The sequence below is a fragment of the Podarcis liolepis genome (assembly GCF_965112155.1).
Source record: "Podarcis liolepis genome assembly, chromosome: 6".
NCBI classification, from domain to species: domain Eukaryota; kingdom Metazoa; phylum Chordata; class Lepidosauria; order Squamata; family Lacertidae; genus Podarcis; species Podarcis liolepis.
The window spans coordinates 65621035-65635879 of record NC_139559.1 but is presented as its reverse complement, the minus strand read 5'-3'; the positions used below and the strand labels follow the sequence as shown (position 1 = coordinate 65635879).

General features: G+C 43.0%; 1 protein-coding gene and 1 long non-coding RNA gene across 5 annotated transcripts in view; both read left to right on the top strand.

Moving 5' to 3' along the window:
* The first annotated feature begins 92 nt into the window (after window positions 1-92).
* On the top strand, window positions 93-8012 carry LOC310710115. The gene is made up of 3 exons (XR_014527814.1): window positions 93-1787; window positions 4981-5153; window positions 7930-8012. It is a non-coding gene; the product is annotated as an uncharacterized lncRNA (long non-coding RNA).
* Window positions 8013-9930: 1918 nt separating this feature from the next.
* Window positions 9931-14845, top strand: part of SLC44A5 (solute carrier family 44 member 5) — a 149658-nt gene continuing 144743 nt past the window's right edge. For 2 of the 4 annotated variants that reach the window (XR_014527774.1, XM_083510515.1), the window contains exon 1: window positions 9932-10475. Coding sequence is in view for 2 of the 4 variants with exons in the window: in XM_083510515.1 (XP_083366641.1) it covers window positions 10439-10475 (37 nt within the window). In the remaining 2 variants the exon portion in view is untranslated. Of the gene's footprint in view, window positions 10476-14845 lie in introns of all 4 variants that reach the window. The other 2 variants (XM_083510517.1, XM_083510519.1) reach the window with 2 other exon arrangements.

Genomic DNA, 14845 nt, shown 5'->3' with positions numbered 1-14845 from the left:
CAGGCCATTGGTGGTGACTACTTGTGATTTGGGCACTGAAAAAGGGTTTCAGGAGGGTGACAATAAAATATTGTAGGGGGACAAGTAAGCCGCGCCTCGCATAATCGATCATACGATGGGGCGCACCCACCCTATCTGAATGTCAATATGTATCAACTTTTGGGGTGGGGGGCGGCCCCCTCCAAAATTCTATGGGGGGCGAAGGGACCACAGCCCCCTAGGAGCTGGCTCCTGCTATGAAGAGCTTCATAGCAATGCCAGCGAAACACATTTTCGTGTGTTTGCTCACTCTCTGGGTAATACACGTGGAGGGGAAATCAGGCCTGGCATCACAACCTCTGCCCACTTGTTCGATCCCTTTCTGGGGGCAATGGGACCCCACCGCTGTACCAGCCTGTGGGCACATGCAACATGTGGGATGACTGCCACACACGCTTCCCTTGTTTAACTTGGTTTTTGCTCCTCTGGGTGGCACAGCAGTGAGAACTCTGCCCCACTTAGGAAAATTCTCTCTGCTTGTCTACTGAAAGAGATAAGGAGGTCAGTAAAGAGGTCAAAGGTATGGGGATAGTCTTAAGCAGGCATCCCCAACCTGCGCCCTCCAGATGTTTTGGCCTACAACTCCCATGATCCCTAGCTAACAGGACCAGTGGTCAGGGATGATGGGAATTGTAGTCCAAAACATCTGGAGGGCCAAAGGTTGGGGATGCCTGGTCTTAAGTATCTGCAGGTTTCTTGCTCTGTCTGTTTTAAGCCTATATAAACTCTTCTCAGCAAGCTGAGTTTCACCCAAACTTCCAACCTGAAGAAATGGGACAACACCTCTGTTTGGATCAAGTAATCTTGAAATCAGGAATGTAAGGTAAACAACCCCTGGACAGTTAAGTCTCATCTTGCTTCAGGCCAAGGGAGCTGGTGTTTGTCTGCAGACAGCTTTCCGGGTCAAGTGGCCAGCATGACTAAACTGCTTCTGGTGCAAAGGGACACAGTGGCGAGTGCCAGAGCGCACGAAAATGCCGTCTACCTTCCCACTGCAGTGGTACCTTTTTATCTACACGCGTTGGTATGCTTTTGAACAGCTAGGTTGACACAGATGCAATGGGAGCTCACTCCGTTGCATGGATTCGAACTGCCAACCTTCCAATCGGCAAGCCCCAAAGGCTCAGTAGTTTAGACCACAATGTCACCCACGTCCGCAGGAATGACAATCCTGTAGCCCTGCCAGTGTTGTTGACCATTGGCTATGTTGGCTGCATCTGATAGGCACTGAAATCCAACAACATTCAGAAGCCCTCAGATTTTTGTATCCCTGCTCTAAACAACTTGTTAAAATCACATAGGACATTCTAGAGAGCTTCGGGAAAACATGCTGTTTTGCCAAGTTACGGCAGAAATGTCTTTACCTAGCCTGTCTTTACTGAGCCATGTCTAGAAACATTTCATTGACATGATGGAAAGGGCCAGCTCAAAACAGACATTTGGTAATGAAATAACAAGACATCTATTTAAAGTTACACAAATACCCTCTAGGGACAAAGCAGTAATTGTGTGACTTAAATACTTCCTTCTGGGATTTTAAAAACTAAAGTCAATCCAAATGTCTCACTTGTGCTTGTCAGGATGCAAGGGTGAATGATGCAAGCGAATTTGAGTACACAAACGAGGAGTGAATCTCAATTGAGTTATATGTGCTGGAGGCAAAAAGACAGGAAGGGTGTCAATGGAGGAAAAGTGAAGAAGGAAAGTGATGCAATAGTGAGGTGAAGGATAGTCAAATGGGAAAAAAGGTAGGAAACTATAGAGAACATCTATATGGGGCACAGTAATCAGGCCAAGTAATGACTGGACAAAAGAGCCAGGTTGGACATGGAGAAGAGATTTAATACAATAAGCCAGAAACTCTGAGGCAATGCCAGGGAACACAAGTAAACTCTTCCATTCTTCCAAGAGAAACAACTGATTTCATTCATACAACTTGGACATTTTAACAAAGTTGTATAACTAGGATCAGTAGTTTAATATCACGGAGCAGGGAATACAAATACAATTGCCACACTTTACTTTGGATTAGAAGCGTAGGGAGTGCAGACGTATGCCGAATAATGCAGTAGACTGGTATTGAGGAACATATTTACTTATGAAACAAACTCACTGGCTCATCATTTGAGTAGCATTAGGATGTAGCGGCAGACTGATGATAACACTAGAAATACAGATCTGCTCCTAGCCCTTCTCATTTCACAAACATGCCCACACAGTGGAAATCTACACTACAACAGGACCTCGTGTACGTAATTCCATTGACTCCAATGCAGGGGAAAGAGATCAAATGAAAATCACTTTCCTCATCTCGCACCCTGAGTTTCATGTGGTTTTCCCCTCCTGTCCTGAACTGGGGATGGATTGGATGCAGGAGATGTTATGAGAATGTAACTATAATGGCTCTACCACCTACAATCACAGAAATGTAAATGTAGAATTGTTCTGTAAATTTAGTATAATATTGTTATAATTTAAAAATAAAATGGCACAAAGGCATTCCTAATCTCAAATCTTTCTGGAATCCATACAATGGATCCATAGTAGTTTTTCTGATTGAGCACTGGCTACATTTACTAGCAATCCTGCTGTACCTTTGTTTTATAATTTGTCTTATGAGACATTTTCTCCCTGCAGTTTGGAATATATATTACTTTCACAGTTTCATTAATACAGAAGAAATCCCCTTTATTATTCTAATGAATAGTAGAGGCTTGTTGGTTGTTGCCAGGTTGTATAAATTAGCAAGTAAACATTGTAAAATAAGGATAATATATTACAAAAAGAGCAGTTTTTCATTTATTTAGACACTTGCATTACAGATTCATTATTTCTCTTAATATTTAATGAGTTATTTTGTGCTAAATGTTTATTGCAGTTATTACTATTAAGTTTGTATAATATTTTTTATTAATTAAGTGTTGATATTATGAAACATTACTAAACTGTATGCCACTAAATTATTGTTAATCACTAGAAATCTGTTAGTTTAAAAATTGAACAAAAAGATTTCTAAAGTTAAGATATGGGCAACTTTCTAATAAGACACTTTATCAACATATAATTGTAATAAAATTGTTTTAAAAACTAATAGGATTGTAATTAACCAGGTAATTATTTATATCACGCCATCACATGGTTCTTCACAATCTCTGACTAACCACATCTCTTCAGAAGTAAGGCCTATTGAATTCACTGGGGCTTTCTCTCAAGTAAATGGGGTTAGGACTGCAGCTCAAGTCATATTCATAGTAGGCCCACCTATATAAATAAATTTCAAGGGGTCTACCCTAAGCTTCTGGGAAATCAAAGTCTTTGGGTTCTGAGGAGTGTACGGTTGCAAAACAGGAAGGGCCTGTGGCTTAATTTGATTCAACATGGGGAAACTCACATGTCCTGTACATGGAAAGGATTGACAGATGGAAAACTGTTTCTCAATTCTGTGGGTAGTGGTACATGGCCATTCTTAGTTGGTGGAGCAATTTGTCTGGTTAATTCTGATAATAAATGAGACTCTGACATGATAACTAGTTATGGGACCCCTGAGCAGTCAGCATCCAACTTTTTCATTCATAAAATCACAGAATTGTAGAGTTGGAAAGGACCTGGGGGTCATCTAGTTCAATCCTCTGCAATGTAGGAATCTCACCCATGACAGGCAGCTAGCCAACTTCTGCATAAAAACCAATGAAGGATTCTGTTCCCCTGACAGCTTTTACTTTCAGAAAGTTATTCCTGATGTTTGGTTGGAATCTCCTTTCTCCTAAATTGAAGCCATCGGTTCGGGTCCTACCTTCCAGAGCAGGAGAAAACAAGCTTGCGCCATCTTTAGATATCATATCTCCTCTCAGTCTCCTCATATCTAGGCCAAACATACCCAACTCCCTCAACTGTTCCTCATAAGCCTTGGTTTCCTTAATCATCTTGGTTTCTCTCCTCTGCACATGTTCCAGCTTGTCAGTATCCTTCTTCAGTTCTGGTGCCCAGAACTGGTCCCATTTGAGAATGTCATTTTGAATCCCAGTTCTGTCTTCTGCAACATTATAACTATGCCTGCTATGCAGATGTGATGAGCATCACCTCAATTCCCTCTTAAAAGTCATTTGTAAAGATGTTGGACAACAATGGGCCCAGGACAGAATCCTGTGGCACCCCACTTTGTCACTTTTTTCCAGGATAATGAGGAACCAGTAGTTAGTACTCTTTGGGTTCAGCCAGTCAACCAGCGACAAATCCACCTAACAGTTACCTTGTCCAGTCCACATTTTACCAGCTTCTCCACATGTCTGCGAAGAACACTTACAACCTGAATTTCGTGGAATTCAAACTACAATACAATAGAATTCATTATAAGAAATAAGACATACAAAAAATTTAAAAACCATACAGTATCTAGCATAGTACATTGTAATTGCTGCAACAGGCAGCAAAATCATTATGTGATCCACCAAGAAATATAGCAATTTCAAGAGGTCCATGGGCAGGGGGAGTTTGGGAATCACTGGAAAATGAGAATGCTGAACTGAAGGGATGCACATAAAGAAAGCAAAGCGGGCCTTTTTAAGCATACAGTGTATAGGAATATGTGACAAATAAAAGGTTTTGCAACTCTTTGGGGGATCAGTGAACGGAAAACATACATTGACAAGTTCAGGTATTAAATTCAACACAGTTCTGTTTTATAGTGCATGTTTTGTATTCACAAACCATGTCCCACGACTTCAGGTGGGCTGGTACCTACATTCTCCCTCCCCCCTTTCTTTTATCTAAAAAAATATTTATACTTCTCCCCCGCCCGTCTTGATTACAGTTCCAAACTAGTTTTAATTAACTGGAAAGATCTTATATACAACTCGTTTGTTTGTCTTTGATTGGAATTTGAAAGTAATTCACTGCATGGCTTAAAATCATTTTCAAGTTTCCTTTTATTTTTGTCCTTAGATGATTCAAACATTGCTTTGTGTTTGCACTCCAGGAATGAACGGTGTTTGTATCTTGCTTGTTATTATAAAACAACATTTGTTTGAATTTGCTGGCAATGAAAAATAAACAACATTGGAGTGCAGAGCATGTTGATTTCCTTATCTTCAGAAAGGACCAATATATATTGGAAGGTGAGACTTTGTAGCATATACTTTGAAGAAAGGGATGAAAGAGAAGAAGAAACAGAACTATTATTTCAATTAAAAAACACTTGATATTTTCAGACCTGCTACACATAACTCTTTGGATGTTGTTCTCCAATAGTAGAAGATACTAGTACTGTATAGGAATGTTGAGTTTCATTCTGTTTTTAAGATATGGAACATTCCATTTTTGTTGGTTTTTATTTTGGAATTTGAAAAATATACAAATTCAAATTGATGTTGAAAAAATTGATGTTGGTAAATAAATGGAAAACCAATAATAGCTGCATTGACATGCAACTCTAAGCCACACTTTGGTGCTATGTGCCTTGGGTTTATGTGCTGCACACCCGCCGGTACTGCCATAAAGACATTGGAAGCTTTTGCTTCAAGAAACCAAATTTAACACTAACCACAGATTCTGAAATAACAATATATTGCAGTTAGTTCATGCACATTTACACTAGACTGATTTAGCACTGTGTGTGAACCTGGCTAGTCACAACTTTGAACATTCAGTTGAATGTAATTCTGCACTAAACGGTGCTCTGTCCGTGTGGTTTATTTGCACTGACTCAGTCTGACTCAGTATAAGGCAACTTCCTGTGTTTGTACATGGTTATCACAATGCAGTTTGTCTGGCTCATGTGCACAGAGTTCCAGACAGTGTTTCTTAAATCCATTGTTTGCGGGAACTCTTATTGTCGTGATACTTTTGTGTAAGCTGAGAGTTTGTGTGAACCCGGAGGCTGAGAGGGAGGATGTGTCAGAAGGAAAATGAAGTGTTTTTGTGTACATATAAAACTTTGCATTAAGGTAACTGTTACATATAAAACTCTATTTTATATATTAACTGTATATTTTTGTTTAAGTTGTCTGTTGTTGCTTCTTTTTTTCCTATGTAGTTTCCAAATTGTGAAGCAACAGTAGAGGGCACTGTGGCAGGAGATGGCACAGATTTCTAACAATTATCCACACAAATACTTATACATTTTAAAATGTATATCAGAACACATTTTCTCACTTGTGACATGCAGAGTCTTAGATTCATATGTACAGTACAGCAAGGTCTTAATTTCAGGGTCGTAGGTTTGAGCCCTACACTGGGCAAACAGATTCCTGCACTGCAGGGAGTTGGACTAGAGGAGCCTTGTGGTCCCTTCTACAGTTCTTTTATTCTAAGTTATTTCCAAGTTAATTCTATGCTTTGTACAACAGAGGCTGCCTTTTATTCATGTTGGAGGAAATCCAGTTAGATGGAGCAATAGCCTTACTCCAAAGAAGGGAAATTTGTATTTTCCTAAACCAATAATCCTTTACACCTACAAATATATTAAGAGATTCATGTTCAAGATGATTAGATCAACGGTGGCAATATTCTACCTTCCAGCTCACCATGGGATAAATTCACACATGCTTAATGTGGCGAATGCAGCTTCAAGTGGTTATTACCTGTCTGAAACATCGTTCTCTGAAACTCTCAGAACCTTCCCCTGGTGATGAACATGGATAAAGTATCTGCTGTTCCTCCATACCTTTCAATTTCTGTCCATTTTCAAGTCTCACAAATTGCACATATATCACCACATAGACATAATATCATCACATGTACTAACAGAGAGCTCAGGACTGAATTATATTTAAAATTAAATTTATATTACACCTTTTCTCCAAAGATCGCAAGGTGGTACACATGGTTCTCCTCCCGCTCCTCCCTATTTTATTCTCAACAACCCTGTGATGTAGGGTCGACTGAGAGGCTTGACTGGCTCCCCAAGTATCCAGTGAGCTTAGTGGAGATTGGAACTCTGGTCTTCCAGGTCCTCATCTAACCCTGCTACACTCATGCAGTCAAAACGGAGCTACTGAAAATGAGGTATCAGTACACTTAGGAAACCTAAAGGTGGGGAAACCTAAGGAGGCAAAAAACAAACAGAAAATCTGCAAAAGAGCACAGCCTAATGAAAAATGAGCATCTTCAGTGGACACAGAATGCACTTGTTGAAGTGGCACAAAAAAATCCAGGGGGGAGGGGGAGGAATGGAAAGGAGGAGTCTGAAGGAAGATCTGGCTAGCTGATTGGCTGAAATACTGTTGAGGAACACTCTACTGCAACATGTTGTTATAGGTCCCATTTGCTTTTATCATTTGTTATGCAGTTGTAAAAATATCATACTCTCCAACACAATACATCTAATCTAAGCAATGAGCAATCAACTATTAGTTGGGGTACAACTTGTAATTTGCTTAATTGCTAATCAGCCCAACCTTTCATTTGTAAAGGGCAATTTTAATAAGTAGTGCTGAAAGTTAAGGAATCACTTTACTTGTTTGCATCGGTCCTTGCATATCTCTGTAAATTAGGGAGTGAATTAGGTATGGAGTAACAGCAGATACTTTATCCATTTAGGTAACGGTTTATTAAATTGTAAATGATCATACCTCCAAAAGGCACCATTTTTGTAATATGTAAACATACTGTATTTAAATGTAATTGATTACTTAAGTTATAGAGCTAATGATCAACTAAACATTTTAAATTGGATAGTAGCCCCCATTATCACACTTGTGTGAATCAGCTCTGAGAGAGGCAGTTCCTGGCTGAACTGCTTTTATTGGGGGGAAACAACCAAGGCAAACATTCACCCTTTTCTTAGCTCACCTTTCATAATTCCACATACAATAGGTTTCTTCTCTATATATATCACACATCTATGTTAAAAAGAGCTTTACCGATTCTGCTTTCCCCCCTGGAATTCTGTAGAGGTGAAGACTAGCCAATGCTTCTGGGAGATCAGCATATATTAAATGTGACCTTAATCATTCGCCAAGAGCATAGATCTGGGGAGACCCTGGAAGCCAGATTCATCACACTCAAACCAGTTCTGATTAAGTTGTAATATAAATTGCAATAAAATAAAACACATTATTCTAGTGAGAGTTCTTTGCCATAAAATATATTGGTATTTTGATTAAGAAGAGCAACTTGTGAAAAATAAAAGACTCAATACCATTAAAATATATTTGCTGAAATCCCATTTCCCCTTCCTTTCCCCCTTAAGGTAACATGGATACAGTTCCCAGGCAGCCTTCCATCCAGACATAAACCAGAACCAGGGCTGTTGTATCATCACCTTAAACCAGGGGTCAGCAACCTTTTCCAGTTGTGGGCCGGTCCACCATCCCTCAGACTATGTGGGCCGGACTATATTTTGGAAAAAAAATATGAACGAATTCCTATGTCCCACAAATAACCCAGAGATGCATTTTCAATACAGTGGTATCTCGGGTTACATACGCTTCAGGTTACAGACTCTGCTAACCCAGAAATAGTGCTTCAGGTTAAGAATTTTGCTTCAGGATGAGAACAGAAATCGTGCTCCGGTGGCACTGCAGCAGCAGGAGGCCCCATTAGCTAAAGTGGTGCTTCAGGCTAAGAACAGTTTCAGGTTAAGTACGGACCTCCGGAACGAATTAAGTACTTAACCCGAGGTACCACTGTAAAAGCACACATTCTACTCATGTAAAAACACCAGACAGGCCCCACAAATAACCCAGAGATGCATTTTAAATAAAAGGACAAATTCTACTCATGTAAAAACACGCTGATTCCCAGACCGTCCATGGGTCGGACTGAGAAGGCGATTGGGCCACATTTGGCCCCCAGGCCTTAGGTTGCCTACCCCTGCCTTAAACCATGCTGAATGGTCTACTGACAGCTCAACCATTGCCCACATTGTCAAATAATCCTGACAAAATGGCAGATAATCAGAATCTGGCTCAACAGATGCAAGGGAGGCATTTTTAATATTATTATTTTTTACTTTTACTTTGAACATATAGCTTGGCGTGGCTCAAAAAGACCTTTGGAATGAGAGTTTGCTCAAATAAAATATTTATAGGTTAATATTAATGAAAACTTTCATTTTACTTGTTGCATAGTGCGGGATCACTGAAACCATTTACCGTATTATGGATTCTTTTACATGCATACCCAGAAAGACTACAAGTAATGCAAGTAACCAGCACCTTGATTTGAGTCTTCTCTGTTCTTCATAAGTGGTCCTGAGATTTATGTCCCAGTGCAGCGGAGATGAAATTCCTGCACCTTATAAATGTACCTACAGGGCGACACCCAACTTTAGTCAGAGCAGACCCATTAAAATCATGGAGTTAAGTAATTTGCCCATAGATTTTAGTGGGTCTCCTCTGAGTAGGACTAATGGGTTTATGTACTCTGCCACCCCTCTCTATTCCTTATCACAATCTTAAAATACAAAATCTTTTTTAAAAAAAATTTAATGCAATGAAGCTTTCAGATCGACTGCATCGACAAGCTTTGAAGGAGGATTCTCCAAGGCTGCGAACACGAGGCCTAAGCTGATCCATCCCTGTCGTGCAGCGAAACTCCTCCATCAGCACGGGAGGAAAGGACAGCTCCACGGGAGCCTAGAAAACCGAGAGCAAACTTTCCAAGGGCAACTTTGCATGTGGGGAAAGGACCACCCCGCAGAGGCAAATATTGCCCTAAAATGTAGACAGCACGCCCTAGTCATTGAGGATTTCCCCCATTCCCGGGCTGCTGCCTTTCGCGTGCCTGAAGAGCTTTTCTACTATCTAAAAATAATAATAGACGGTACGGGAAAGTCGAAACTCCACAACGCCTCTCTCCAACAAGTGTGGGGGGGGGAGAGGGAGAGGAGTAAACGCGCCTTTGACTGTCCCCCACCGGCCTTAAGCACAGACGCCCCTGCGTGGCCAAAGTTAGGCTTCCCAGAAGAAGCCCCTCGGGCCTGAAGTTGGCGAGCCTCTCTGGCCGCTGGGCGGGCTCATTGGCGCCCTCGGGGGGCTCTGGCTCGCTGCATATGGATGGCGGGGCGGGCTGAGGCGCGGGGGGCAGTCCCACGTGCCCCCTCCCTCCCCGCGTGCATGGGAAGGCCGGGAAGGCATTCAGCAACTGCAGCTGTGCTGCTGCTCCCGCCGCCGCCTCACAGCTCGCCTCAGTGTTTACCTGCTGCAGCCCCTCTGCCTTAACCAGCGCAGGAGCGACGAGCGGGGGGGGGGTCGCTCTCGGGGCGCGAGGAGGGGGGGAAACAACAACCGACCCAGCGCTCGGTAGCTCCCGCCGCTTCTGCTGCTGCTTCTGCTTCTTCAGAGCCTGCCTGCGGCTGCCTGCTCTCATGCCATCACAGCAACAAAGAACACGCTGAGCAGCGCGCGGAGAGAGGCGCCCGGGCTCCAGGCTCCACGAAGCCGAAAGACGGCGGGCGACCATGGCTAGGAAGGGGGACGCCGCTGCCTCTCCTTACGGTGAGTGAGGCGAGGGGTGCTCGGGCGGCGGCGGCAACGCAGAGTGAGGGGCGGGCGCCGCGACGCAGCCCACTTCGGGCCGGCTCCTCCTGGGTTTCATTTCGGCCTGTTTTGGCGCGCGCAGCCCCGCTGCCGCCGGAGTTTGTTTGCCTTTGGCGAGCGGAGGACCCGGGCAGGTCCCTCGGTCGCCTCCGCGTTTCTGAGCGTCCCCCCCCCCCTCTCTCTCCCTTCCTCACTCAGGCGAGCGCGGCTTGTTGCTGCGCCCTTGAGGAGGTCGGAAAGTTGGGGCTGACTGAGGCTGGCGGAGCGACGGCGAAAGGCGGCAAGTCCGGGGCAAAAGCCGCTGCTCTGCTGCTTCCCTCACGGTCGTGTAACAGGGAAGAGAGGAGCGGGGGGGGGGGGAGCCGGCAGGTGCACCGCCGCCGCCGCCGCCGCTTTGTCTTCCCTCCCGGGGGAGGACCGAGCACTGCTCCTTGTGGCCACGAGGTGCGAAGGGAGACATTTGGGGAGGGGTGAAAGGGGGGTGGGGGAGGGATGGGGCAGGAAATAGGGTACGAGGCACTGGGGAGCTTCGGCCGAGGAGATTTGGTGTGGGCAGCTGGGGCTTGTCAGTCACCTCTCTTCCTCCCCCCCCCCCACACCACCCGATGAAAAGGGGGTTTAAATTCGCACCGTGGCAACATTTATTTATTTATATTTGTGTGCAGCCAGAAGAGGAAGAGGAGGAAATGATGGTGGTGATGCTGGACATACAACTCTGCTTCCTCGGTTTGGGGAGGGAGGCGGGAAGTGGTTTCTCCTGTTGCGCCAGGAGTTAAGGACGAGAGATTTGGAGGCAGATATGGTGAGAATACGGTGTCAGGGTTGGGTTTAGGAGAATAGGACTATTTGGAGGGATGCTTCCGACTTGGGAATCTGGGGTGTTGGATTTGTGGGGTGGATGTATCAGCAGGAGCAGGAGGGATTTGAATAAAAGGTTAGGCTGAGAAATGTGGTGCTGAGGCTGAGCTGTAAGGGCTTAGTGTGGAGCCGGAAAGACTAGACTCAAGAGTTGCAGTGGGGTCGGGGAGGGATGTCATGTCTAAACTGTGTACATTTAAAGCACAAAGAATGCTGGGGACTGTAGTTTGTTAAGGGTGCTAGGAACCATAGATCCCTGAGGGGTAAACTACAGTTCCCAGGATTATTTGAGGGAAATAATGAGCTTTAATTGTGCATTAAATATATGGCGTGCACTGGTGATTATTTTCGAGGGGACCCAATGAATCAAGGATGCACAATTTTGTCTGTGTTTTAAGGACTTGAAATGCCTGTAATGGAGATGTAGAACTAGAGACTGTAGGCTGTTGTGGTGTAGTGATAAACAAATAACCCCATTTGTGACTGCTGTTTCTGTGTCCAAATTAAAAAAAAAAGGATATAGGTGAGTGCTGTTAATATGGTGTGTGTTGTGGTGTATAAGAGGGAATAATTAAACCTATAAGGAGCTGGAGTTAGAGAATGTAGAGTTGGAGCATTTTTCTATGCATCCCATGCCATTTGGAGGCTTTGATGTTTTGCAGAGCAGCTAAGCCATTTGTGTCTACAGTAATAGACTAGTACTTTCAAAATCTAATAAAATTCCAATTTAAAACACATGAAAGCTACTGAAACCGTTTTTTTCCTTTCACATCCCTTTTCCAGCTCAACACCAACCAACCAACCAAACTCAGTTCCCTCCCAAAAAGTATCTTCTGAAATATGTTTACCCTTGGGCTTAGCACATTTAATTTAACACAGGGACAGTACATTTTGGTTTACTGCAGTGGGGAAACCGCTATGTCCATGTTTTATATGAAGCTGTTAAAATATGCTAAGGAATAGCAGATATCTGAACTGAGAAACAGATTTTAAAATGTGGTGTAATCACACAGCTATAAACGTACCAGAAGTGAGAACTGAGTCACAAGAATGTGATGGTTGTTACTTTACATCTTCTGTGTGACAGCTAAAAAGTGTTGTGTCAGTGTGACTATCTGATGGCGTACCATACAACACATAATAAACAATGTTCATTCAAATCTTATTGCCTCCTTTTGTGTAGGAGAAGCCATGAGATCTGATGAATTATGCAAACTTACAAAACTACTGGGATGTATGGGGTGTTGGGGGAAAGGTAGTACCTCTTCTGGGGTAGTTTGTCCACCTTTGGTCCCCCACCCTGCACTCAGCTGTCACCTGTGGCTCCTGGAAGCTGTCAGAACCCAACAGCAGCCACACCCTGGGAACAGCTTTAACCGGCTGGCTAAACCAGTGAGGGTAGCGGATGGGTTTCAGATCCTCAGCAAATTAGGGACTTTCCCTTCATGCAAAGACGGTCTCCAGGGGATTGAGTGGATAAGACCAATAGTGCTTTTCATCAGCCTCATCTTCTGAAAAATAAATCACATCCAATTTCTCTCAAATTCCACAGCAGCAATTTGAAATTTTGCTCCACAGTGTGTTTTCAGGTGGTTTCCAAGGCTACAAAGAAAATAATAGAGGAAAAGCTGAAGGCCTTTTCCAGAGGAAACTGATGAATGCTGAATTAAAACGTGGCTTGGAACTGGGTAGTAGTAATGTCTTGACAAACATCTGAGAGCATGGAATCCCAATTAGATTATACCAGCTATCTAGCAATTTTAACCCTTTCGCTTACTTTCAGTTCAGCTGCAATGGAGTTCAGAAGGGAATGGTTTTGGTGTTTTTTTTTAATTTGAAATATTTCAAGTAGCTTCCCATATTATTGCTATAGCATGCAAAGTTCTGGATTATTGCAAAGGAAAAGCAAACCATGTTAATGGTTGGCTGTTCAACAGAGTTTAAGAGTCAAGCCATTTGAAACCATTTGTTGTTCTAACCAGCTAAAAAGTTCTGGCATTAAAAACATGCTTTTTATATTTGTTACAATAACTAATGAATCTCATCACTATAACTTGATTGAAGCCCCTTTAGATAGCTGAGAATCAGAAGTGGGAAGAGTGCTTCTGTGCACAGGTCCTGCTTGCTGACTTCCCAAAGGAATCTGGTTGGCCACTGTGAGAATAGGATCCTGGGCTAGATGAGCATTTGACCTAATCAAGCAGGGGTTTCCTTAGGTTCTTTTGTCCCAGACCCTTTGCACTAATGGCTATTAAAGCTGCACAGAAGAAGACTTTGATAAACGTGGAAGCATGTTGTTTACACTATGATATTGTTGTGAGTTTGGGTGTGTGTGAGTAGGCCATATTCAAAGACCCTTCTAACCCTGATCCAGCAAGTTTTAAAACTTCTAACACCCGTGTCGCTCACCACCCCAGTCTCCAAAGTGGTGCGAGATTACAGGGGTTCCAGGTGCTTACACACAGTTTGTGTTTCCTTCAGAACAAGGCACAGCAGAGTCTGTGGTGTCTTTATGATATATGGTTTATTTACACAAATATACAATTTGAGCCTATGGTGGAGGGGTTCACAGCCTTAACACCCCAAAAGGGTCTTGTTTCTCCAGTAGTTGTAACCTTGGATTGAAGGCTATTCCCAGCTTGCTGCTTTGCTTCTAGACCTCAACTCTGGTTTTGTCCTTCTAACTAACTGAAAGGGGGGGGGGGCACAGACATTTGCTGTCTTGCACAGAGCCCCTTTCACTTTGTTTCCCTTAATGCTCCATCACCCAGGCGATCATCTAATCCAGAAACCAGCCTGGTTTATATTTTCACACTTTCTGGATCCAGGGGTTAGAAGGGTCTCTGCGTACAGCCTACTCTCACTGCCCAAACTCATAACACTATATATCTTATTTCAGATATTGTTTCCTGGTTGTGTGGATGGAATACACAGGGAAGTACAGATTCCTACTGTTCAGTGGAAGTGCCCCCCCTCCCCACAGCTTCCTAATTCACAAATTAGTGTTCATTCATCAGTAGAAAACCCTTCCACAGATCCTTTTCATTGCAAGGGATATCCACATTCAGCACATTTAAACTTTTAAAAGTCATGTTTGCTCTGACTTTGCTTTTGCTGCCCCACTTCTTCAAAACTGTGGGATTAAAATGAAATAGATGAGGTAAAGCTGTTTGAACTCTCTTATCTAAGTTATATCCCTTTACCAGTTACTTTCCCCTAATAAATGTCTATAATAAATGCCCCCTTCCCTACATTCTTTAATCAATAGAACATAACTAGTTTCCCATGTATCATACCTTGCAACTTTTTAATGTCCCTTAGATGTAAACTGTTGTACTAACTCAATGAAAAAGAAATAAGCCTCTGTCAAAGCAAAGTTTATACAGCTGGCACTGTGGGGAGAAATCTATCAGTGTAATTACAGGCTGCTTTTTGTATATTATAAAATGCAGTTACTTAGGACCATGCAG